General features: G+C 43.5%; 1 protein-coding gene and 1 long non-coding RNA gene across 3 annotated transcripts in view; one reads left to right on the top strand and one right to left on the bottom strand.

Moving 5' to 3' along the window:
* The window catches only part of LOC149979060 (uncharacterized), a 519,908-nt gene that overhangs the window by 193,289 nt on the left and 299,369 nt on the right, over positions 1–27,250 (top strand). The gene's annotated exons all lie outside the window — the stretch shown is intronic.
* Positions 1–27,250, bottom strand: part of unm_sa34860 (un-named sa34860) — a 180,599-nt gene that overhangs the window by 45,266 nt on the left and 108,083 nt on the right. For both annotated transcript variants that reach the window (XM_036936733.2, XM_090191544.1), the window contains exons 6-8: positions 18,474–18,598; positions 18,046–18,205; positions 12,561–12,663 (exon numbers count right to left, since the gene is read on the bottom strand). In XM_036936733.2, the coding sequence (XP_036792628.2) occupies positions 12,561–12,663; positions 18,046–18,205; positions 18,474–18,598 (388 nt within the window). The remainder of the gene's footprint in view (positions 1–12,560; positions 12,664–18,045; positions 18,206–18,473; positions 18,599–27,250) is intronic.

Consider the following 27,250-nt stretch of genomic DNA (forward strand, 5'->3'; position numbering starts at 1 on the left):
CAGTCAATATTAATAGTCATCTTAATTCAGTCTCATCTGAAAGTTGTAAATTATTGGTTATCTTCACGAACCCTGGCTAACAAGTTGAATCAGCAACACAAAATTGAGTTTAATTATGTATTTACTAAATACCTAACTAATCACACAGAATTACATATACACAGAATTAATCATACCTTGATTACAAATTACATCATAAAGGAAAACGTTCCTGGCGGGCGGAACAGATATGACAACTTGTAACACAAAAGAAAAGGGGCGGGGTTTGAGTGAAAGAGTGGGAAGACTGAGGAACAAAGGCGAAGCTGTGCTATCGTAAATACAGTATCTTATGCATTCTAAATTACCGCCCCTTTGCAAAAGGAAAATGCAATAAATATTTACTCTGAGCTGCGCTTCGGTAGGTTGGTGGTAGATGAAAGGCCGTGTTGCCAAACCGGGTCCTTTGAAGAATGTCTCTGGTGGTCAATTGGATACGTTGTAGTAACGTTGTTGTGTGATATACAGGATACTCTGTCTGTTCCTTCCTATCCCTCGTTTGCATCTGCTGTTTCTAACTCAACGGCTAGGAGGTATCACTTCTGTAGTGAATAAGAGTTCAAAGTTCATGCCATTCGCAACCAAAGCTCACGCTGAGGTTGGCTTAGTTCTGTAGTTGACTTGTTAGTCCTTTTAACGCAGAGGCTGCAGACCTCACGTACTTGGAACAGGTGGTTAGATTTTCGTCAAGGGCTTATATAGTGGAGCGAGAAAAGGGGTGTGTTTCATAGTTTACAACCTGTCTCTTCAGCGAGCCGCTGAGTCGGGCCTAATTCACTCATGAAAATCCATTTCTCACATTTTAGAAGCTAAAATCACATTTCATCCCATCATGAATAATTTCATATTCAAACACTCTGATGTGTAGACTTTCCACTGTAGAGTTTATGTAATCTTATCATTGATGAGAATGTCTCAGATGACAACCGAACTGACATCATATTCATTAAGTACCACCGCATATGTTCAATTGTTCGGATTACCAGAATATAGTTCATTTCCCCCCACCTTCTGATGTTCCCAGAATCTCTATGTTAACCAAGGGGTTTTCAAATGTCACATCAGTAGGGTAGAGAGAGGAAAAAGGGGGGAAGAGGTATTTATGACTGTCATAAACCTATCCCCAGGCCATAGCGACTATTATACTATATAACCACTATTATACGATATTTTATATTTATTTAACCTTTATTTAACTTGGCATTTTTTATTTTACCTTTATTTAACTAGGCAAGTCAGTTAAGAACAAATTCTTATTTTCAATGACAGCCTAGGAACAGTGGGTTAACTGCCATGTTCAGGGGCAGAACGACAGATTTGTACCTTGTCAACTCAGGGATTTGAACTTGCAACCTTTCGGTTACAAATCCAACGCTCTAACCAAATTGGCTCTGTTCAGGTGGAATATCAGACCAAGCCCATTCTACTGCAGGTTGGGGTGAACCACTCTGAGACTGCTCTAAAGAATCCCTTTCTCCTAGGTTACCCCTGGCTAGCGCTACATAACACATTTGTTTTCTAGTCCACGGTACACCTACTAGACTGGGGTAAGGACTACCAGAGTAAATGTCTAAGACCCTCCACCAAGGGCCTCACCGTGTCCTCCTGCATCCATTGAAGACCAACACTTTTTTTGCTATCCATCCCAATTACTTCGACCTCTGGGGGGCCTTCAGTAAGAACCAGGCCGCCACACTTCCCCATCACCCTTACGACTGTGCCACAGAACTCGTATCTGGTGCCCTCCCGGGTTGGTCTGTACGGGTTGGTCTGGATGGAGGCCTGCATCCTTGCATCAACTTCAGAGGGCTGAACCAGATTATCATCAAGAATTGTTACACCTGATGTCCTCTGCATTGGAGTAGGACCAAGGGGCCCAATTCTTCACCAAACTGGACCTCCGCAATGCTTACAATCTGGTGATAATCAGGGAGGAAGATGAGTGGAAGACTGCCTTTAACACCCCTAGTGGCCACTATGAGTATATAATCATGCCCTTCGGCATGACTTCGGCACGGCATGAGATCCACGTATATCCAGATTTCCTTCCTGGGTCACATCATCTCTACCGCAGATGGACCCCGTGAAGAGTGAGGCAGTTGCCGACTGACCCCGTCCAACCTCACTCAAGCAGGTCCAGCGGCTCCTCGGGTTTGCCAATTTTTACAAGCATTTTATACACAACTTGAACTAAATATGGTGCTGGTAAACTGAATGTAGTGCTGATGATCTGAATATGGTGCTGGTAAACTGAATGTAGTGCTGATGATCTGAATATGGTGCTGTTGATCTGAATGTAGTGCTGTTGAACTGAATATGGTGCTGTTGAACTGAATGTAGTGCTGATGATCTGAATATGGTGCTGGTAAACTGGATGTAGTGCTGATGATCTGAATATGGTGCTGTTGATCTGAATGTAGTGCTGTTGAACTGAATATGGTGCTGTTGAACTGAATGTAGTGCTGTTGAACTGAATATAGTGCTGTTGAACTGAATATAGTGCTGATGATCTGAATATGGTGCTGTTGAACTGAATATAGTGGTGACGATCTGAATATAGTGCTGTTGAACTGAATATAGTGGTGACGATCTGAATATGGTGCTGGTAAACTGAATGTAGTGCTGATGATCTGAATATAGTGGTGACGATCTGAATATGGTGCTGTTGAACTGAATATGGTGCTGGTAAACTGAATGTAGTGCTGATGATCTGAATATAGTGGTGACGATCTGAATATGGTGCTGTTGAACTGAATATGGTGCTGTTGAACTGAATGTAGTGCTGATGATCTGAATATGGTGCTGTTGAACTGAATATGGTGCTGTTGAACTGAATGTAGTGCTGATGATCTGAATATGGTGCTGTTGAACTGAATGTAGTGCTGTTGATCTGAATATGGTGCTGTTGAACTGAATATGGTGCTGTTGAACTGAATATGGTGCTGTTGAACTGAATATGGTGCTGTTGAACTGAATATGGTGCTGTTGAACTGAATATGGTGCTGTTGAACTGAATATGGTGCTGTTGAACTGAATATAGTGCTGTTGAACTGAATATGGTGCTGTTGAACTGAATATAGTGCTGTTGAACTGAATATGGTGCTGTTGAACTGAATATGGTGCTGTTGAACTGAATATGGTGCTGTTGAACTGAATATGGTGCTGTTGAACTGAATATGGTGCTGTTGAACTGAATATAGTGCTGTTGAACTGAATATGGTGCTGTTGAACTGAATGTAGTGCTGTTGAACTGAATATGGTGCTGTTGAACTGAATGTAGTGCTGATGATCTGAATATGGTGCTGATGAACTGAATATGGTGCTGTTGAACTGAATATAGTGCTGATGAACTGAATATAGTGGTGACGATCTGAATATGGTGCTGTTGAACTGAATATGGTGATGTTGAACTGAATATAGTGCTGTTGAACTGAATATGGTGCTGTTGAACTGAATGTGGTGCTGTTGAACTGAATATAGTGGTGATGATCTGAATATAGTGCTGTTGAACTGAATATAGTGGTGACGATCTGAATATAGTGCTGTTGAACTGAATATGGTGCTGTTGAACTGAATATGGTGCTGTTGAACTGAATATGGTGCTGTTGAACTGAATATGGTGCTGTTGAACTGAATATGGTGCTGTTGAACTGAATATGGTGCTGTTGAACTGAATATGGTGCTGTTGAACTGAATATGGTGCTGTTGAACTGAATATGGTGCTGATGATCTGAATATGGTGCTGTTGAACTGAATATGGTGCTGATGATCTGAATATGGTGCTGTTGAACTGAATATGGTGCTGTTGAACTGAATATAGTGGTGACGATCTGTCACGCCCTGACCATAGTTTACTTTGTATTTTCTATGTTTTGATTGGTCAGGGTGTGATCTGAGTGGGCATTCTATGTTACATGTCTAGTTTGTCTAGTTCTATGTTCGGCCTGATATGGTTCTCAATCAGAGGCAGGTGTTTGTCATTGTCTCTGATTGGGAACCATATTTAGGTAGCCTGGGTTTCACTGTGTGTTTGTGGGTGATTGTTCCTGTCTATGTGTTTTCACCAGATAGGCTGTTTAGGTTTTCGTTACGTTTATTGTTTTTGTACTGATTCGTGTTTTACGTTTTTTCATTAAACATGAATCGCAATCGACACGCTGCATTTTGGTCCGACTCTCCTTCTCACGAAGAAAACCGTTACAGAATCACCCACCACCAACGGACCAAGCAGCGTGTCAACAGGCAGGAGCAGCGCGAGGAGACGCGCAATAAGGACTTCTGGACATGGGAGGAAATCCTCGACGGGAGAGGACCCTGGGCTAAACCAGGGGAGTGTAGCCGCACTAAGGTGCAGCGGGAGAAGAAACAACAGGAACAGCCCAAAGAGGAGTACAGTATGGAGTATACTACTTGGGAGGAGATCGACAGGTGGGCGGCCGACCCAGGGAGAGTGCCGGAGCCCGCCTGGGATTCGCTGGAGCAGTGCGAGGAAGGTTACCGTAGAATGGAGGCGGTGAAAGCAGAGAGGCGCTGGTATGAGAAGGCAGCTCGGCGACGCGGATGGAAGCTTGAGAGGCAGCCCCAAAAATTTCTTGGGGGGGGGCTAACAGGGAGTATGGCTATGCCAGGTAGGAGACCTGGGCAGACTCCCTGTGCTTACCGGGGGGCTAGAGAGACCGGACAGGCACCGTGTTATGCAGTGGTGCGCACGGTGTCTCCAGTGCGGGTGCATAGCCCGGTGCGGTATATTCCAGCTCCGCGTGTCTGCCGGGCTAGATTGAGCGTCGAGCCTAATGCCATGAAGCCGGCTCTACGCAGCTGGTCCCCAGTGCGTCTCCTTGGGCCGGTTTACATGGCACCAGCCTTGCGCTCGGTGTCTCCGGTTCGCCTGCATAGTCCAGTGCGGGCTATTCCACCTCGCCGCACTGGCAGGGCGACCGTGAGCATTCAACCAGGGAAGGTTGGGCAGGCTCGGTGCTCAAGAGCTCCAGTGCGCCTGCACGGTCCGGTTTTTCCAGTACCACCTCCACACCCCAGCCCTCCGGTAGCAGCTCCCCGCACCAGGCTTCCTGTGCGTGTCCTCGGCCCAGTACCACCAGTGCCAGCACCACGCATCAGGCCTACAGTGCGCCTCGCCTGTCCAGCGCTGTCGGAGCCCTCTACCTCTCCAGCGCTGTCGGAGTCTCCCGCCTGTTTAGCGCTGTTAGAGCCTGCCTTCTCTACAGCGCTGCCGGAGTCTCCCGCCTGTTCAGAACTGCCAGTTAGCATAGAGCTGCCAGTTAGCATAGAGCTGCCAGTTAGCATAGAGCTGCCAGTTAGCATAGAGCTGCCAGTTAGCATAGAGCTGCCAGTCTGCAAGGAGCTGCCAGTCTGCAAGGAGCTGCCAGTCTGCATGGAGCTGCCAGTCTGCAAGGAGCCGCCAGAGCTGCCAGTCTGCAGGATGCCGCCAAAGCTGCCAGTCTGCAAGGAGCCGCCAGAGCTGCCAGTCTGCAAGGAGCCGCCAGAGCTGCCAGTTAGCATGGAGCAGCCAGGGCCGCCAGTCAGCATGGAGCAGCCAGGGCCGCCAGTCAGCATGGAGCAGCCAGGGCCGCCAGTCAGCATGGAGCAGCCAGTCAGCATGGAGCAGCCAGTCAGCATGGAGCAGCCAGAGCAGCCAGTCAGCATGGAGCAGCCAGAGCTGCCAGTCAGCATGGAGCAGCCAGTCAGCATGGAGCAGCCAGAGATGCCAGTCAGCATGGAGCAGCCAGGGCCGCCAGTCAGCATGGAGCAGCCAGGGCCGCCAGTCAGCATGGAGCAGCCAGGGCCGCCAGTCAGCATGGAGCAGCCAGTCAGCATGGAGCAGCCAGTCAGCATGGAGCAGCCAGAGCAGCCAGTCAGCATGGAGCAGCCAGAGCTGCCAGTCAGCATGGAGCAGCCAATTAGCATGGAGCAGCCAGAGCTGCCAGTCAGCATGGAGCAGCCAGTCAGCATGGAGCAGCCAGAGCTGCCAGTCATCATGGAGCAGCCAGTCAGCATGGAGCAGCCAGAGCTGCCAGTCGACCAGATTCTCCCAGATCCGCCAGTCGACCAGATTCTCCCAGATCTGCCAGTCGTCCAGACTCTTCCAGATCTGCCAGTCGTCCAGACTCTTCCAGATCTGCCAGTCGACCAGACTCTTCCAGATCTGCCAGTCGACCAGACTCTTCCAGATCTGCCAGTCGACCAGACTCTTCCAGATCTGCCAGTCGACCAGACTCTTCCAGATCTGCCAGTCGACCAGACTCTCCCAGATCTGCCAGTCGTCCAGACTCTTCCAGATCTGCCCGTCGTCCAGACTCTTCCAGATCTGCCAGTCGACCAGACTCTTCCAGATCTGCCAGTCGACCAGACTCTTCCAGATCTGCCAGTCGACCAGACTCTTCCAGATCTGCCAGTCGGCCAGATTCTCCCAGATCTGCCAGTCGTCCAGATTCTCCCAGATCTGCCAGTCGTCCAGATTCTCCCAGATCCGCCAGTCAGCCAGGATCTTCCGGATCCGCCAGTCAGCCAGGATCTTCCAGATCCGCCAGTCAGCCAGGATCTTCCAGAACCGCCAGCCAGCCGGGATCTGCCGGATCTAACCACCTGCCTGAGCTTCCTCTCAGTGCTGAGCTTCTTCTCAGTGCTGAGCTTCCTCTCAGGGCTGAGCTACCCATCTGTCCCGAGTTACCTCTGTCCCGAGCTGTCCCTCTGTCCCATGTTATCATTGTGGTGGGTAACCTATTTAGGGACGTTTAGGAGGGGGATTAAAACTGTCATGGAGTGGGGTCCACGTCCAGCGCCAGAGCCGCCACCGCGGACAGATGCCCACCCAGACCCTCCCCTATAGGTTCAGGTTTTGCGGCCGGAGTCCGCACCTTGGGGGGGGGGGTACTGTCACGCCCTGACCATAGTTTACTTTGTATTTTCTATGTTTTGATTGGTCAGGGTGTGATCTGAGTGGGCATTCTATGTTACATGTCTAGTTTGTCTAGTTCTATGTTCGGCCTGATATGGTTCTCAATCAGAGGCAGGTGTTTGTCATTGTCTCTGATTGGGAACCATATTTAGGTAGCCTGGGTTTCACTGTGTGTTTGTGGGTGATTGTTCCTGTCTATGTGTTTTCACCAGATAGGCTGTTTAGGTTTTCGTTACGTTTATTGTTTTTGTACTGATTCGTGTTTTACGTTTTTTCATTAAACATGAATCGCAATCGACACGCTGCATTTTGGTCCGACTCTCCTTCTCACGAAGAAAACCGTTACACGATCTGAATATGGTGCTGATGAACTCAATATAGTGGTGACGATCTGAATATAGTGCTGTTGAACTGAATATGGTGCTGTTGAACTGAATATGGTGCTGTTGAACTGAATATGGTGCTGGTAAACTGAATATGGTGCTGTTGAACTGAATATTGTGCTGATGATCTGAATATGGTGCTGTTGAACTGAATATACATCCATGATGATACTGCTGTTGTAAATCAATACATCCATGATGATACTGCTGTTGTAAATCAATACATCCATGATGATACTGCTGTTGTAAATCAATACATCCATGATGATACTGCTGTTGTAAATCAATACATCCATGATGATACTGCTGTTGTAAATCAATACATCCATGATGATACTGCTGTTGTAAATCAATACATCCATGATGATACTGCTGTTGTAAATCAATACATCCATGATGATACTGCTGTTGTAAATCAATACATCCATGATGATACTGCTGTTGTAAATCAATACATCCACGATGATACTGCTGTTGTAAATCAATACATCTAGCTTTACCACTCTGACATTGCGGATGTGGAGTACAGCTCCGCTGGTATGTTGTGTTGTGCAGAGGGCGGCAGCTCCGGTCTCTGTTAGTTCACTTTTCCAACCTGGCTAGTATTCTCTGCCAGACTCCTGTCTTACGTTGGGATCACCATCTCACACTGTTCTGGTCTTTCTGCGACGAGGCTCAGGCATCTGAGGCGGAGGCTCGAATCAAATGAAGACTCTTCGTCAGCAACATTGCAACATCAATGTCAAACTCGATATCTGATCCCCTATCCGACTCCAAATCATGTAAATTCTGCGTCCATTCGTTTGATTCGGCTTGCCGTTGTGAACTACACACATGTAGTATGATGTACTCCGTGTCTGATTTGACTCTCTGAGGGGAAATTATCTTCAAATTCCAGCCTGTCATAATAAATTAATTAGAATGCCCACAACGCCCACAAATCTTTCTCATCTTTCCACTATTGTTCTAAATTCAATCAACCTCTTCTTCTTCATCATTCAGATAATTCAAATTCAATTGTGATGTCAAATCACATGCTCAATTATCAGGTTCTATCTGGTTTCTATCACCCAATCATTCACCCGACATTGACTATGTGAGGAGAGAGACATTTTAGCGCCTGGGTACCAAAATCCTTCTGCACATTAGTTACTCATTTCAGGAAGATAGGTGAAAATCGCACATCACTACTTCACAGGAGAGGCATTTGAACTTAAACATATTTTTTTGGGGGGGAGCAGAAATGCCTTTCTGAAACATGTGATATTAATGTGCCTTAATAACAAGCTTGTATGCCATCTGTAAATATGAATAAACGTGTTCAATTACCAGCCTAGTTGGTTTAGCCACGGAAAAAGCCAGGGGCGGGTTTTCCCGGGGGGGCTTTACTTGGCTCATCGTGCACTAGCGACTCCTTGTGGCAGGCCGGGCGCTTGCAGGCTGACCTCAGTCGTTAGTTGAACAGTGTTTCCTCCGAAAACATTGGGCTACTGTGTGAGGGATCGGCTATATTTTAAGTGGGGCTACTGTGTGAGGAATCGGCTATATTTTAAGGGCGACATCTGTGTGAGGGATCCGCTATATTTTAAGGGTGACTACTGTGTGAGGTATCGGCTATATTTTAAGGGGGACTAGTGTGTGAGGGATTGGCTATATTTTAAGGGGGGCTACTGGGAGGCCAAATATCTATCTAAAGTACTGAGGGCAAGGCTATGGCAGGATGGGATTTATCTAAAGTACTAAGGCCAAGAATACGGCAGGATGGGATTTATCTAAAGTACTGAGGCCAAGACTACGGCAGGATGGGATTTATCTAAAGTACTGAGGCCAAGACTACGGCAGGATGGGATCTATCTAAAGTACTGAGGGCAAGGCCACAGCTAAGGGAAGATGGGATCTATCTAAAGTACTAAGGCCAAGACTACCGCAGGATGGGATTTATCTAAAGCACTGAGGCCAAGGCTATGGCAGGATGGGATATATCTAAAGTACTGAGGCCAAGGCTATGGCAAGATGGGATTTATCTAAAGTACTGAGGCCAAGACTATGACAGGATGGGATTTATCTAAAGAATTGAGGGCAAGGCCACAGCTAGGGGAAGATGGGATATATCTAAAGTACTGAGGCCAAGATTACGGCAGGATGGGATATATCTAAAGTACTGAGGCCAAGACTACAACAGGATGGGATTTATCTAAAGTACTGAGGCCAAGACTACAACAGGGTGGGATTTATCTAAAGTACTGAGGCCAAGACTACAACAGGATGGGATCTATCTAAAGTACTGAGGCCAAGACTATGTATGACAGGATGGGATATATCTTATGGAGGTGCCTAGCATGTTGCAGTTACTCCTCTAGAGGCAGGAGTATAGGTACTCTCTCTTCCTCGCTCTTTATCTCTGGAATTCTAAATGGGGAACCTGACAGGCTTAAATTAAAAGGTTGCATCTCGGTTCAACGATACTGAGTGAAACAGTACTGTATGTGTTATTATTTTACTTCTGTGGCAGAAATGATCCAAATGGTCCTTGTTGCTCTATGGTGTTGGTATTGATGTTGCTCTATGGTGTTGGTATTGATGTTGCTCTATGGTGTTGGTATTGATGTTGCTCTAAGGTGTTGGTATTGATGTTGCTCTATGGTGTTGGTATTGATGTTGCTCTATGGTGTTGGTATTGATGTTGCTCTATGGTGTTGGTATTGATGTTGCTCTATGGTGTTGGTATTGATGTTGCTCTATGGTGTTGGTATTGATGTTGCTCTATGGTGTTGGTATTGATGTTGCTCTATGGTGTTGGTATTGATGTTGCTCTATGGTATTGGTATTGATGTTGCTCTAAGGTGTTGGTATTGATGTTGCTCTATGGTGTTGGTATTGATGTTGCTCTATGGTGTTGGTATTGATGTTGCTCTATGGTATTGGTATTGATGTTTCTCTATGGTATTGGTATTGATGTTGCTCTATGGTATTGGTATTGATGTTGCTCTAAGGTGTTGGTATTGATGTTGCTCTATGGTGTTGGTATTGATGTTGCTCTATGGTGTTGGTATTGATGTTGCTCTATGGTATTGGTATTGATGTTGCTCTATGGTGTTGGTATTGATGTTGCTCTATGGTGTTGGTATTGATGTTGCTCTATGGTGTTGGTATTGATGTTGCTCTATGGTATTGGTATTGATGTTGCTCTAAGGTGTTGGTATTGATGTTGCTCTATGGTGTTGGTATTGATGTTGCTCTATGGTGTTGGTATTGATGTTGCTCTATGGTATTGGTATTGATGTTGCTCTAAGGTGTTGGTATTGATGTTGCTCTATGGTGTTGGTATTGATGTTGCTCTATGGTGTTGGTATTGATGTTGCTCTATGGTGTTGGTATTGATGTTGCCCTACTGTTGGTATTGTTGTTGCCCTACTGTTGGTATTGTTGTTGCCCTACTGTTGGTATTGTTGTTGCACTACTGTTGGTATTGTTGTTGTCAGCAGCAGGCCAGTCATAGTGACTGTTGGTATTGTTGTTTTCAGCAACAGGCCAGTCATAGTGACTGTTGGTATTGTTGTTGTCAGCAACAGGCCAGTCATAGTGACTGTTGGTATTATTGTTGTCAGCAGCAGGCCAGTCATAGTGACTGTTGGTATTATTGTTGTCAGCAACAGGCCAGTCATAGTGACTGTTAGTATTATTGTTGTCAGCAGCAGGCCAGTCATAGTGACTGTTAGTATTGTTGTTGTCAGCAGCAATGCAAAGTAACCTGTGCAGCTTGCGAGAAACAGGATATTGTCTCCTCCTCAGCTTCCTGTGAGGGTATTGTGGAACATCCATAGAATAGAATGACAGAAATCATCATTGTATTTGTATGAGAACAGCCCCATCCTCCCCATGCCGTAGCCTTCACACACCAGACACATGGTAAAGCCTGTTAGTTTATCAGCTAACATAACACAACATGACCAGAGTTACCTAAAACACTTAGAGACAGAGACACAGACAGGGACAGGGCAGGGGACACAGACAGGGACAAGGCAGGGGACACAGACAGGGACACGGCAGGGGACAAAGACAGGGATACAGACAGGGACAGGCAGGTACAGAGACAGGGACAAGGCAGGGGACACAGACAGGGTCAAGGCAGGAGACACAGACAGGGACAAGGCAGGGGACAGAGACAGGGATACAGACAGGGACAGGCAGGTACAGAGACAGGGACAAGGCATGGGACACAGACATGGACAAGGCAGGGGACAGAGACAGGGATACAGACAGGGACAGGCAGGGTACAGAGACAGGGACAAGGCAGGGGACAGAGACAGGGACAAGGCAGGGGACAGAGACAGGGACACAGACAGGGACAAGGCAGGGGACAGAGACAAGGACAAGGCAGAGGACAGAGACAGGGACAGGCAGGGGACAGAGACAGGGACAAGGCAGGTACAGAGACAGGGACAAGGCAGGGGACAGAGACAGGGACAAGGCAGGGGACAGAGACAGGGACACAAACAGGGACAAGGCAGGGGACAGAGAGAGGGACAAGGCGGAGGACAGAGACAGGGACAAGGCGGGGGACAGAGACAGGGACACAGACAGGGACAAGGCAGGTACAGAGACAGGGACAAGGCAGGGGACACAGACAGGGACAAGGCAGGTACAGAGACAGGGACAAGGCAGGGGACACAGACAGGGACAAGGCAGGTACAGAGACAGGGACAAGGCAGGGGACAGAGATAGGGACACGGCAGGGGACAGAGACAGGGACAGGCAGGGGACAGAGACAGGGACACAGACAAGGCAGGTACAGAGACAGGGACAAAGACACAGACAGAGACAGGCGGGAGACAGAGACAGGGACACAGACAGGGACAAGGCAGGGGACAGAGACAGGCGGGAGACAGAGACAGGGACAGAGACAGGGACAAGGCAGGGGACAGAGACAGGGACAAGGCAGGGGACACAGACAGGGACAAGGCAGGGGACACAGACAGGGACAAGGCAGGTACAGAGACAGGGACAAGGCAGGGACACAGACAGGGACAAGGCAGGTACAGAGACAAGAACAAGGCAGGGGACACAGACAGAGACAAGGCAGGTACAGAGACAGGGACAAGGCAGGGGACAGAGACAGGGACAAGGCAGGGGACAGAGACAGGGACAAGGCAGGGGACACAGACAGGGACAAGGCAGGGGACAGAGACAGGGACACAGCCAGGGTGAAAGAGATATCTTACCTTCCACTAAGCAGTAAGCCAGTCACCAGGGCCAGTAGAATAACCCCTACAGTGATGGCCACAGCGACGATGGGGAACTGAGACCGGTCACTGGATGCAGCTACTGCTGGGGTATGGCAGACTGTTAGTGGGGAGGCTGACACATTACAGTCTACGTACGTCCAAAACTAAACAGTCTATAGGACCTATACTAAACAGTCTATATAGGTCCTATACTAAACAGTCTATATAGGTCCTATACTAAACAGTCTATATAGGTCCTATACTAAACAGTCTATATAGGTCCTATACTAAACAGTCTATATAGGTCCTATACTAAACAGTCTATATAGGTCCTATACTAAACAGTCTATATAGGTCCTATACTAAACAGTCTATATAGGTCCTATACTAAACAGTCTATATGGGTCCTATACTAAACAGTCTATATAGGTCCTATACTAAACAGTCTATATGGGTCCTATACTAAACAGTCTATATAGGTCCTATACTAAACAGTCTATAGGTCCTATACTAAACAGTCTATATAGGTCCTATACTAAACAGTCTATAGGTCCTATACTAAACAGTCTATATAGGTCCTATACTAAACAGTCTATATAGGTCCTATACTAAACAGTCTATATAGGTCCTATACTAAACAGTCTATATAGGTCCTATACTAAACAGTCTATATAGGTCCTATACTAAACAGTCTATATAGGTCCTATACTAAACAGTCTATATAGGACCTATACTAAACAGTCTATAGGTCCTATACTAAACAGTCTATATAGGTCCTATACTAAACAGTCTATATAGGTCCTATACTAAACAGTCTATAAGTCCTATACTAAACAGTCTATATAGGTCCTATACTAAACAGTCTATATAGGTCCTATACTAAACAGTCTATAGGTCCTATACTAAACAGTCTATATAGGTCCTATACTAAACAGTCTATATAGGTCCTATACTAAACAGTCTATATAGGTCCTATACTAAACAGTCTATATAGGTCCTATACTAAACAGTCTATATAGGACCTATACTAAACAGTCTATAGGTCCTATACTAAACAGTCTATATAGGTCCTATACTAAACAGTCTATATAGGTCCTATACTAAACAGTCTATATAGGTCCTATACTAAACAGTCTATATAGGTCCTATACTAAACAGTCTATATAGGACCTATACTAAACAGTCTATAGGTCCTATACTAAACAGTCTATATAGGTCCTATACTAAACAGTCTATATAGGTCCTATACTAAACAGTCTATAAGTCCTATACTAAACAGTCTATATAGGTCCTATACTAAACAGTCTATATAGGTCCTATACTAAACAGTCTATAGGTCCTATACTAAACAGTCTATATAGGTCCTATACTAAACAGTCTATATAGGTCCTATACTAAACAGTCTATATAGGTCCTATACTAAACAGTCTATATAGGTCCTATACTAAACAGTCTATATAGGACCTATACTAAACAGTCTATAGGTCCTATACTAAACAGTCTATATAGGTCCTATACTAAACAGTCTATATAGGTCCTATACTAAACAGTCTATATAGGTCCTATACTAAACAGTCTATATAGGTCCTATACTAAACAGTCTATATAGGACCTATACTAAACAGTCTATAGGTCCTATACTAAACAGTCTATATAGGTCCTATACTAAACAGTCTATATAGGTCCTATACTAAACAGTCTATAAGTCCTATACTAAACAGTCTATAGGTCCTATACTAAACAGTCTATATAGGTCCTATACTAAACAGTCTATATAGGTCCTATACTAAACAGTCTATATAGGTCCTATACTAAACAGTCTATATAGGTCCTATACTAAACAGTCTATATAGGACCTATACTAAACAGTCTATAGGTCCTATACTAAACAGTCTATATAGGTCCTATACTAAACAGTCTATATAGGTCCTATACTAAACAGTCTATATAGGTCCTATACTAAACAGTCTATATAGGTCCTATACTAAACAGTCTATATAGGACCTATACTAAACAGTCTATAGGTCCTATACTAAACAGTCTATATAGGTCCTATACTAAACAGTCTATATAGGTCCTATACTAAACAGTCTATAAGTCCTATACTAAACAGTCTATATAGGTCCTATACTAAACAGTCTATATAGGTCCTATACTAAACAGTCTATAGGTCCTATACTAAACAGTCTATATAGGTCCTATACTAAACAGTCTATATAGGTCCTATACTAAACAGTCTATATAGGTCCTATACTAAACAGTCTATATAGGTCCTATACTAAACAGTCTATATAGGACCTATACTAAACAGTCTATAGGTCCTATACTAAACAGTCTATATAGGTCCTATACTAAACAGTCTATATAGGTCCTATACTAAACAGTCTATATAGGTCCTATACTAAACAGTCTATATAGGTCCTATACTAAACAGTCTATATAGGACCTATACTAAACAGTCTATAGGTCCTATACTAAACAGTCTATATAGGTCCTATACTAAACAGTCTATATAGGTCCTATACTAAACAGTCTATAAGTCCTATACTAAACAGTCTATATAGGTCCTATACTAAACAGTCTATAAGTCCTATACTAAACAGTCTATAGGTCCAATACTAAACAGTCTATAGGTCCTATACTAAACAGCCTATAGGTCCTATACTAAACAGTCTATATAGGTCCTATACTAAACAGTCTATATAGGTCCGATACTAAACAGTCTATATAGGTCCTATACTAAACAGTCTATATAGGACTTATACTAAACAGTCTATAGGTCCTATACTAAACAGTCTATAAGTCCTATACTAAACAGTCTATATAGGTCCTATACTAAACAGTCTATAAGTCCTATACTAAACAGTCTATAGGTCCTATACAAAACAGTCTATATAGGTCCTATACTAAACAGTCTATATAGGTCCTACAGTAAACAGTCTATAGGTCCTACAGTAAACAGACAGGGACAAGGCAATACTAAACAGTCTATAGGTCCTATATTAAACAGTCTATATAGGTCCTATACTAAACAGTCTATATAGGTCCTATACTAAACAGTCTATATAGGTCCTATACTAAACAGTCTATAGGTCCTATACTAAACAGTCTATAGGTCCTATACTAAACAGTCTATATAGGACCTATACTAAACAGTCTACAGGTCCTATACTAAACAGTCTATATATGACCTATACTAAACAGTCTATACAGGTCCTGTACTAAACAGTCTATAGGTCCTATACTAAACAGTCTATATAAGACCTATACTAAACAGTCTATAGGTCCTATACTAAACAGTCTATAGGTCCTATACTAAACAGTATATAGGTCCTATACTAAACAGTCTATATAGGACCTATACTAAACAGTCTATAGGTCCTATACTAAACAGTCTATATAAGACCTATACTAAACAGTCTATATAGGACCTATACTAAACAGTCTATAGGTCCTATACTAAACAGTCTATATAGGTCCTGTACTAAACAGTCTATATAGGTCCTGTCCTAAACAGTCTATATAGGTCCTATACTAAACAGTCTATAGGTCCTATGCTAAACAGTCTATATAAGACCTATACTAAACAGTCTATATAGGACCTATACTAAACAGTCTATATAGGTCCTATACTAAACAGTCTATATAGGACCTATACTAAACAGTCTATATAGGACCTATACTAAACAGTCTATATAGGACCTATACAAAACGGTCTATATAGGACCTATACTAAACAGTCTATATAGGTCCTATACTAAACAGTCTATTTTGGTCCTATACTAAACAGTCTATATAGGTCCTATACTAAACAGTCTATATAGGTCCTATACTAAACAGTCTATATAGGTCCTATACTAAACAGTCTTTAGGTCCTATACTAAACAGTCTATAGGTCCTATACTAAACAGTCTATATAGGTCCTATACTAAACAGTCTATAGGTCCTATACTAAACAGTCTATAGATCCTATACTAAACAGTCTATATAGGTCCTATACTAAACAGTCTATATAGGACCTATACTAAACAGTCTATATTGGTCCAATACTAAACAGTCTATATAGGTCCAATACTAAACAGTCTATATAGGTCCTATACTAAACAGTCTATATAGGTCCTATACTAAACAGTCTATTTTGGTCCTATACTAAACAGTCTATATAGGTCCTATACTAAACAGTCTATATAGGACATATACAAAACGGTTTATATAGGACCTATACTAAACAGTCTATATAGGACCTATACTAAACAGTCTATATAGGACCTATACTAAACAGTCTATATAGGACATATACAAAACGGTTTATATAGGACCTATACTAAACAGTCTATATAGGTCCTATACTAAACAGTCTATTTTGGTCCTATACTAAACAGTCTATATAGGTCCTATACTAAACAGTCTATATAGGTCCTATACTAAACAGTCTATATAGGTCCTATACTAAACAGTCTATATAGGTCCTATACTAAGCAGTCTTTAGGTCCTATACTAAACAGTCTATAGGTCCTATACTAAACAGTCTATATAGGTCCTATACTAAACAGTCTATAGGTCCTATACTAAACAGTCTATAGGTCCTATACTAAACAGTCTATATAGGTCCTATACTAAACAGTCTATATAGGTCCTATACTAAACAGTCTATAGGACCTATACTAAACAGTCTATAGGTCCTATACTAAACAGTCTATATAGGACCTATACTAAACAGTCTATATAGGACATATACAAAACGGTTTATATAGGACCTATACTAAACAGTCTATATAGGTCCTATACTAAACAGTCTATTTTGGTCCTATACTAAACAGTCTATATAGGTCCTATACTAAACAGTCTATATAGGTCCTATACTAAACAGTCTATATAGGTCCTATACTAAACAGTCTATATAGGTCCTATACTAAGCAGTCTTTAGGTCCTATACTAAACAGTCTATAGGTCCTATACTAAACAATCTATATAGGTCCTATACTAAACAGTCTATAGGTCCTATACTAAACAGTCTATAGGTCCTATACTAAACAGTCTATATAGGCCCTATACTTAACAGTCTATATAGGACCTATACTAAACAGTCTATATAGGTCCTATACTAAACAGTCTATATAGGTCCTATACTAAACAGTCTATATAGGTCCTATACTAAACAGTCTATATAGGTCCTATACTAAACAGTCTATATAGGTCCTATACTAAGCAGTCTTTAGGTCCTATACTAAACAGTCTATAGGTCCAATACTAAACAGTCTATATAGGTCCAATACTAAACAGTCTATATAGGTCCTATACTAAACAGACCTATATGCCTGGTGTAATCATGCAATATATTTTCCAGGGAGGCTTTACACAGATCAATGCTTTACACAGAACAAGGCTTTACACAGATCAAGGCTTTACACAGAACAAGGCTTTACACAGAACAAGGCTTTACACAGCATGTGTGTATTATCTATTTAAATGCATGACTTACAGTAGGGGCTGGTCTCAAACTCGAAGCGTCGGCTGAATCCTCCGTACCCGGCTGACGTTCTGGCTCTGATCTGGAATACGTAGACTGATGATGGCTTCAGCCCGTCAGCTACGATTTCTGTTTCCTTGCACTTGATGATGGTGTAGCTGGTTTCCTGGTCCTAGGAGAGTGCCCAGAGAGAAAGCCACAAGGATGAATGTGTGTGTGTGTGTTAACCACTAGGCTACCTGCTACCTTTGTGAGGTTGTAGTATGTAGGTAGGTGCAGGTAATTCTAGGTATTGGTAATTCTAGGTAGTTTTGTGAGGTTGTAGTATGTAGGTGGCTGCAGGTAATTCTAGGTAGTTTTGTGAGGTTGTAGTATGTAGGTGGCTGCAGGTAATTCTAGGAAGTAATTCTAGGAAGTGTGCGTTTGAGGGTTAGTTGTACCTTCTCAAAGTATTTGATCTCGTACTCCAGGATTATCCCGTTGGGTCTGTCTGGCTCCTGCCACGACACAGAGATACTGTTCTTCCCAGAATTCCCTTTCCGCACCACACTCACAGGAGACGGGGCTAAAACAGAGGAACAAAGAGACACCAATCAATCAAATGTATTTCTAAAACACACACACACACACACACACACACACACACAGCGTAGCAACATCTATTCTCACTGAACACTAAACCTGCAAACAATACAGGTCGCAAACACAGACACAATGGTATGGATGTCACACATTGTAGTAATGTACACAGAGATCAGGCAAAGGCTAAGAAGCCTTCACTAATGACAAACTATTATCCTATATTGATTAGATTTCCTCTCCATAATGCATACACAGTATACCATTAGTAGAAGCTTAGAACCAGAGGTGTGGACTCCAGTCACATGACATGATGACTTGAGACTTGACTTGATAGAAAATAAAATAACTTCAGACTTAACTTGGACTTGGAGCCTCGAAACTCAGGACTCGACTAGACACTGATGATGACTTGAAATGATCTGGCCAGGATTCGTACACGCAGCCAGAGACAGTTGGCGCAGTTAAGATCAAAATTGCAAAAAATATATAAAAAAACATGCAGATTTGAACGTGAAATGCATACTCAGCTCTCTGATTGGACCAGCAAACTGTCAATCAACACAGGTCGAGTGAGCTAACACAGTGGTTATCAAAGTGAAGGAGGTTGTGGGGCATCGCAAGTATGAAACTGAATGGGGAAAAATACAGATTTTTCATACGACGTTTCACTGGCTACATACGGTGCCTTCGGAAAGTATTCAGACCCCTTCACCTTTTCCACATTTTGTTATGTTACAGCCTTATTATAAAATGGATTAAAAAAAAATAGCATTCTACACACAATACACCATAATGACAAAGTGAAAACAGGTCTTTAGAAATGTTTGCTTATTTATTAAATATAAAAAACAGAAATACCCTTTGCTATGAGACTAGAAATTGAGCTCAGGAGCATCCTGCTTCTATTGATCATCCTTGAGATGTTTCTACATCTTGATTTGGCCACTTGTGGTAAATTCAATTGATTGGACATGATTTGGAAAGACACACACCTGTCTACATAAGGTCCTACAGTTGACAGTGCATGTCAGAACAAAAATCAAGTTATGAGGTCGAAGGAAATTGTCCGTAGAGCTCTGAGACAGGATTGTGTCGATGCACAGATCTGGGGAAGGGTGCCAAAACATTGCTGCAGCATTGAAGGTCCCCAAGAACACATTGGCTTCCATCAATCTAAATTTAAGAAGTTTGTAACCATTGAGACTCTTCCTAGAGATGGTCGCCAGGCCAAACTGAGCAATCGGGGGAGAAGGGCATTGGTCAGGGAGGTAACCAAGAACCCGACAGAGCTCTAGAGTTCCTCTGTGGAGATGAGAGAACCTTCCAGTAGGACAACCATCTCTGCAGCACTCCACCAATCAGGCCTTATGGTAGAGTGGCCAGACGGAAGCCACTCTTCAGTAAACGACACATGACAGCCCACTTGGAGTTGTCAAAACGCACCTGAAGACTCTCAGACCACGAGGAACAAGATTTTCTGTTCTGATGAAACTCTTTGGCCTCCTTGCCAAGCATCACATCTGGAGGAAACCTGCCACCATCCTTACAGGTGAAGCATAGTGGTGGCAGCATCACTACAATGAAGCATGGTGGCGGCAGCATCAATACAGTGAAGCATGGTGGTTGCAGCATCACTACAGTGAAGCATGGTGGTGGCAGCATCACTACGGTGAAGCATGTTGGTGGCAGCATCACTACAGTGAAGCATGGTGGTGGCAGCATCACTACAGTGAAGCATGGTGGTGGCAGCATCACTACCGTGAAGCATGGTGGTGGCAGCATCACTACAGTGAAGCATGGTGGTGGCAGCATCATACTGTGGGGATGTTTTCAGCGGCAGGGACTGGGAGACTAGTCAGGATCGAGGCAAAGATGAACGGAGCAAAGTACAGAGAGATTCTTGGTGAAAACCTCCTCCAGAGCACTCAGGAACTCCGACTGGGGCGAATGTTCACCTTCTAACAGGACAACGACGTACCCACCCTTGTCACACCCTGACCTAACCAAAATATATAGAAAAACAGAGATATCTAAGGTCAGGGCGTGACAGTATCCCCCCCCCCCCCCCCAAAGGTGCAGACTCCCAGCCGCAAACCTGAACCTATAGGGGTCCGGGTGGGCATCTACCCTCGGTGGCGGCTCCGGTTCTGGAAGCAGCCTCCCCTACTTACGCTGATCCCTCCACTTCTGTGGAACCGGACCGTGGATAATCGCTGGAGGTTCTGGACTGCAGCTCGTCGCTAGAGGCACCGGACTGGGGACCATCGCTGGAGGCACCGGACTGGGGACCGTCGCTGGAGGCTCCGGGATTGGGGACCGTCGTTGAAGGTTCCGGACTGTGGCCCGTCGTTGGAGGTTCCGGACTGTGGCCCGTCTCTGGACTGTGAAACACCGCCGGAAGCTCTGGACTGGGAACTGTCGCCGGAAGCTCTGGACTGGGAACTGTCATCTGAAACTCTGGACTGTGGAGGCGCACTGGAGGCCTGATGCGTGGTGCCGGCACTGGTGGTACCGGGCTGATGACACGTACCTTAAGGCGAGTGCGGAGAGGAGGCACAGGACGTACTGGACTGTGGAGGCGCACTGGAGGTCTATAGCGCAGAACTGGCACAACCCTTGATGTTCACTCCAGCCCGGCAAGTGCAGGAAGCTAGCATAGGACGCACTGGGCTGTGAAGGCGCACTGGAGACCTGATGCGTGGGACTGGTACAGGTGGCACCGGGCTGATGACACACACCTCAGCACGCCCGCTTTGCAGCGCTCTCAATGCCAGCACCTCTCTCCGGAATCTTGAGCTCCTCACTCGACTCCCTGACTGGCTCCATTTCTTAGGGTTGTCTCTCGTGCTTGCTCCGTTGAGCTATCTCCTTGTATCATCGCAGTTCCGCTTTCGCTGCCTCTATCTCCTCCTTAGGACGGCGATACTCCCCGGCCTGCGTCCAGGGTCCTGCTCCATCCAGGATCTCCTCCCAAGTCCACTCCTCCTGAACACGCTGCTTGGTCCATTTTTGGTGGGATCTTCAGTCACAATCGTCATATGAGTGAGACCAAGGCGCAGCGTGGTATGGTTACATTCTCTTTTAATGAATGCAACACTTAAAAACAACAAAACCAACGAACGAAACGTGAAGCTATACAAATTAGTACAGACAGGCAACTAAACATAGTCAAGATCCCACAACACAAATGAGGAAAATGGCAACCTAAATATGATCCCCAATCAGAGACAACGATAAACAGCTGATTGGGAACCAGACACCGCCAAATGTGCTTCAACAAAGAACTGAGTAAAGGGTCTGAATACTTGTTTTTTATTTTTAACAAATTAGCAACATTTTCTAGAAACCTATTTTCGCTTTGTCATTATGTGGTATTGTGCTTTTTGATGATAAAAAACGATGTAATACATTTTAGAATAAGGCTGTAACCTGTAATCTGAATACTTTTTGAAGGCATTGCTTTCATAAAATTAGTATGTTATATTTATACCTTCGCCTATTTCTTCTGGTTTCTAACATAGGCCTACAGTACTGGACCAAATGATTGTCAAAAATATATTTAAATTGTAAAACTAAGCAGTCTTGACCGCTGACCACTGACCAGTCATCATCATTAGTGTGCAATGGACATGCTTAATTTTCTCCGGTAGGTTTACATTTATATTAGTGTCCACATAAAATTATGTTTTTTACAATGGGGGGCTTTGACACAGCGCCCCCTGTTAGTCATATAGTGCATATACAAATCATTGACAGCTATAGGATCGGGTGCAGTGCAAATGTCAAAATGTAGTGAAAGAGGATCGCCATAATAAATAGGCAGCTCCAAAAAAATGTGGTGATCAAGAAACTGTTTCCATTGATAACCAGCAATGTGACATCAAGCAACAATTGATATGAAAGTGCTTGAAAAACGATCATTTATTTATGAAGCTTGCATTTGGAAAGCTTGCATTTGGAAAGCTTGCATTTGGAAAGCTTGCATTTGGAAAGCTTGCATTTGTTTTAAAAATGAATTTTTACATAATCAAAATAATGAAAAGGGTTTTCTGGTATCCGCAATAAATAGACAGTCATTACATGTAGAGATACTTTCTTTACTCGATTTGACACAACTCGATTTGACACAACTAGATCTGACACAACTAGATCTGACACAACTAGATCTGACACAACTAGATCTGACACAACTAGATCTGACACAACTCGATTTGACACAACTAGATCTGACACAACTAGATCTGACACAACTAGATCTGACACAACTCAATCTGACACAACTCGATTTGACACAACTAGATCTGACACAACTAGATCTGACACAACTAGATCTGACACAACTCGATTTGACACAACTCGATTTGACACAACTCGATTTGACACAACTCGATTTGACACAACTCGATTTGACACAACTAGATCTGACACAACTCGATTTGACACAACTCGATTTGACACAACTAGATCTGACACAACTAGATCTGACACAACTCGATTTGACACAACTAGATCTGACACAACTAGATCTGACACAACTAGATCTGACACAACTCGATTTGACACAACTCGATTTGACACAACTCGATTTGACACAACTCGATTTGACACAACTAGATCTGACACAACTAGATCTGACACAACTAGATCTGACACAACTCGATTTGACACAACTAGATCTGACACAACTAGATCTGACACAACTAGATCTGACACAACTCGATCTGACACAACTAGATCTGACACAACTAGATCTGACACAACTAGATCTGACACAACTAGATCTGACACAACTCGATTTGACACAACTAGATCTGACACAACTCAATCTGACACAACTAGATCTGACACAACTAGATCTGACACAACTCAATCTGACACAACTAGATCTGACACAACTCAATCTGACACAACTCGATTTGACACAACTAGATCTGACACAACTAGATCTGACACAACTAGATCTGACACAACTAGATCTGACACAACTAGATCTGACACAACTCGATTTGACACAACTAGATCTGACACAACTAGATCTGACACAACTCAATCTGACACAACTCGATTTGACACAACTAGATCTGACACAACTAGATCTGACACAACTCAATCTGACACAACTCGATTTGACACAACTAGATCTGACACAACTAGATCTGACACAACTCGATCTGACACAACTCGATCTGACACAACTCGATCTGACACAACTCGATTTGACACAACTAGATCTGACACAACTCGATCTGACACAACTCGATTTGACACAACTAGATCTGACACAACTAGATCTGACACAACTAGATCTGACACAACTAGATCTGACACAACTCGATTTGACACAACTAGATCTGACACAACTAGATCTGACACAACTCGATCTGACACAACTAGATCTGACACAACTCGATCTGACACAACTAGATCTGACACAACTCGATCTGACACAACTAGATCTGACACAACTCGATCTGACACAACTCGATTTGACACAACTCGATTTGACACAACTCGATTTGACACAACTAGATCTGACACAACTAGATCTGACACAACTCGATCTGACACAACTCGATTTGACACAACTAGATCTGACACAACTAGATCTGACACAACTAGATCTGACACAACTAGATCTGACAAAACTCGATCTGACACAACTCGATTTGACACAGCTCTTAGAATGATTTGGACTTGACTCAAGACTTGACACGTTCTACTTGGGACTCGACTTGCGACTTGGACCTTGTGACTTGCGACTTGGACCTTGTGACTTGAGACTTGGACCTTGTGACTTGAGACTTGCTTTTGACTCTAATAATTGTAGCTTAGTCCCACCTCTGTGCAGCATTACTTTAATATTGTGTTGAAAACCTTTGGAATGCATCTCAAAAGCCACATTATTCACTATGTAGTGCACAGTAGTGCTCTGGTCTAAAGTAGTGCACTATATAGGGAATAGGGTTCCATAGGGCTCTGGACTAAAGTAGTGCACTATATAGGGAATAGGGTTCCATAGGGCTCTGGTCTAAAGTAGTGCACTATATATAGGGAATAGGGTTCCATAGGGCTCTGGACTAAAGTAGTGCACTATATAGGGAATAGGGTTCCATAGGGCTCTGGTCTAAAGTAGTGCACTATATAGGGAATAGGGTTCCATAGGGCTCTGGTCTAAAGTAGTGCACTATATAGGGAATAGGGTTCCATAGGGCTCTGGACTAAAGTAGTGCACTATATATAGGGAATAGGGCTCTGGTCTAAAGTAGTGCACTATATAGGGAATAGGGTTCCATAGGACTCTGGTCTAAAGTAGTGCACTATATAGGGAATAGGGTTCCATAGGTCTGTGGTCTAAAGTAGTGCACTATATAGGGAATAGGGTGTCATTTAGGAATCATTCTTCATCGGTGTGAGGAGAACATCAAAGTTAATTTAATACGTCAAAAAATATTTTGATTAAACAAATTAATCAAAAGGCAATTTAAAGTAAATTCAAAATGATGAATCAAACATTCTCCTCTTGTTTGTTCTACTCCTGATTTAAATGACTTGAGATTATAGTATTTCAACTTCTTCTCATGTTCATGTCCTTACCAGGGTAACATCACCACGTCCTTACCAGGGTAACATCACCACGTCCTTACCAGGGTAACATCACCACGTCCTTACCAGGGTAACATCACCACGTCCTTACCAGGGTAACATCACCACGTCCTTACCAGGGTAACATCACCACGTCCTTACCAGGGTAACATCACCACGTTCTTACCAGGGTAACATCACCACGTCCTTACCAGGGTAACATCACCACGTCCTTACCAGGGTAACATCACCACGTCCTTACCAGGGTAACATCACCACGTCCTTACCAGGGTAACATCACCACGTCCTTACCAGGGTAACATCACCACGTCCTTACCAGGGTAACATCACCACGTCCTTACCAGGGTAACATCACCACGTCCTTACCAGGGTAACATCACCACGTCCTTACCAGGGTAACATCACCACGTCCTTACCAGGGTAACATCACCACGTTCTTACCAGGGTAACATCACCACGTCCTTACCAGGGTAACATCACCACGTCCTTACCAGGGTAACATCACCACATTCTTACCAGGGTAACATCACCACGTTCTTACCAGGGTAACATCACCACGTTCTTACTAGAGATAATATATTTACTAGAGATAATATCACCACGTTCTTACTAGAGATAATATATTTACTAGAGATAATATCACCACATCATTACTAGAGATAATATCATTACTAGAGATAACATCACCACATCATTACTAGAGATAATATAGTAGTGATTATGATTTATATTGATATGTTCACACACAATTTATCAGTAAATAACACATGAAATAGCACCCTATACCCTCTACAGTGCCTATATACTTTAGTGCCCTGCCCCATCTGAAATAGCACCCTATACCCTCTACGGTGCCTATATACTGCAGTGCCCTGCCCCATCTGAAATAGCACCCTATACCCTCGACAGTGCCTATATACTTTAGTGCCCTGCCCCATCTGAAATAGCACCCTATACCCTCTACAGTGCCTATATACTGCAGTGCCCTGCCCCATCTGAAATAGCACCCTATACCCTCGACAGTGCCTATATACTGCAGTGCCCTGCCCCATCTGAAATAGCACCCTATACCCTCGACAGTGCCTATATACTGCAGTGCCCTGTCCCCTATGGGCCCTGGTTAAAAGTTTGTTTTAGTAAGGACATCCTTAAATGACATAGTGACAGGCTAGTTCAGAGCAATTTCTGCTTTGCAAATTTCTAATTTTCATAAATTTAAAATTGTATTTTCTTGAGGACAATCTACAATTCAAATATTTTTTGTACTCTGGTTTCATTCTCCATTTTGACACCGCAAAAGCTTTTCACACAAATAAAAAAGACAAAGACAGTATCTTCTCGATCCATTACACATTTCAGAGCAGACATCCATCTAGAGGAAATGAGAGCTCTGTGCTCCTCAGTGGAAGTGTCCAAGTGGAACGGTGAGATAAAGAGCTGTTAAGTAATACTGAAACGATCCCCCTGAGGTACCAACTTGATAGCTTTGCTGCAACTATACAGCGTTTACATTTCAATAGGTTCACCTAAAACAAAGGAGAAAATAAATCTGTTTCTTTTTTTCTTTCTTTCTTCCATCCAGAGAAACTGTATCCCCTCTTTCTGTCCAGACTAAACTATAATCACTCCTATCTTAAAAGCCTGAAACAGTATCCTTAGCTCTCCAATCTCGAGGCATGGGGGAGAAATGGGAGGGAAGGCATGAGAAAATAGGGAGAGAGAGAGAGACAGAGAAATGGAGATACAGACAGAGGGAGATACAGACAGAGATATAGACAGAGAAAGGGAGATACAGAGAGAGAGAAAGGGAGATAGAGACACAGAGAGAGAGGGAGACACAGAGAGAGAGGGAGATACAGACAGAGAGAGGGAGATACAGACAGAGATATAGACAGAGAAAGGGAGATACAGAGAGAGAGAAAGGGAGAGGGAGATACAGACAGAGAGAGGGAGATACAGACAGAGAGAGGGAGATACAGACAGAGAGGGATATACAGACAGAGAGAGAGGGATATACAGAGAGTGGGAGATA

This window comes from Oncorhynchus mykiss, chromosome 12 (assembly GCF_057628025.1).
Source record: "Oncorhynchus mykiss isolate SJ-2025 chromosome 12, ASM5762802v1, whole genome shotgun sequence".
Classification (NCBI taxonomy): Eukaryota; Metazoa; Chordata; class Actinopteri; order Salmoniformes; family Salmonidae; genus Oncorhynchus; species Oncorhynchus mykiss.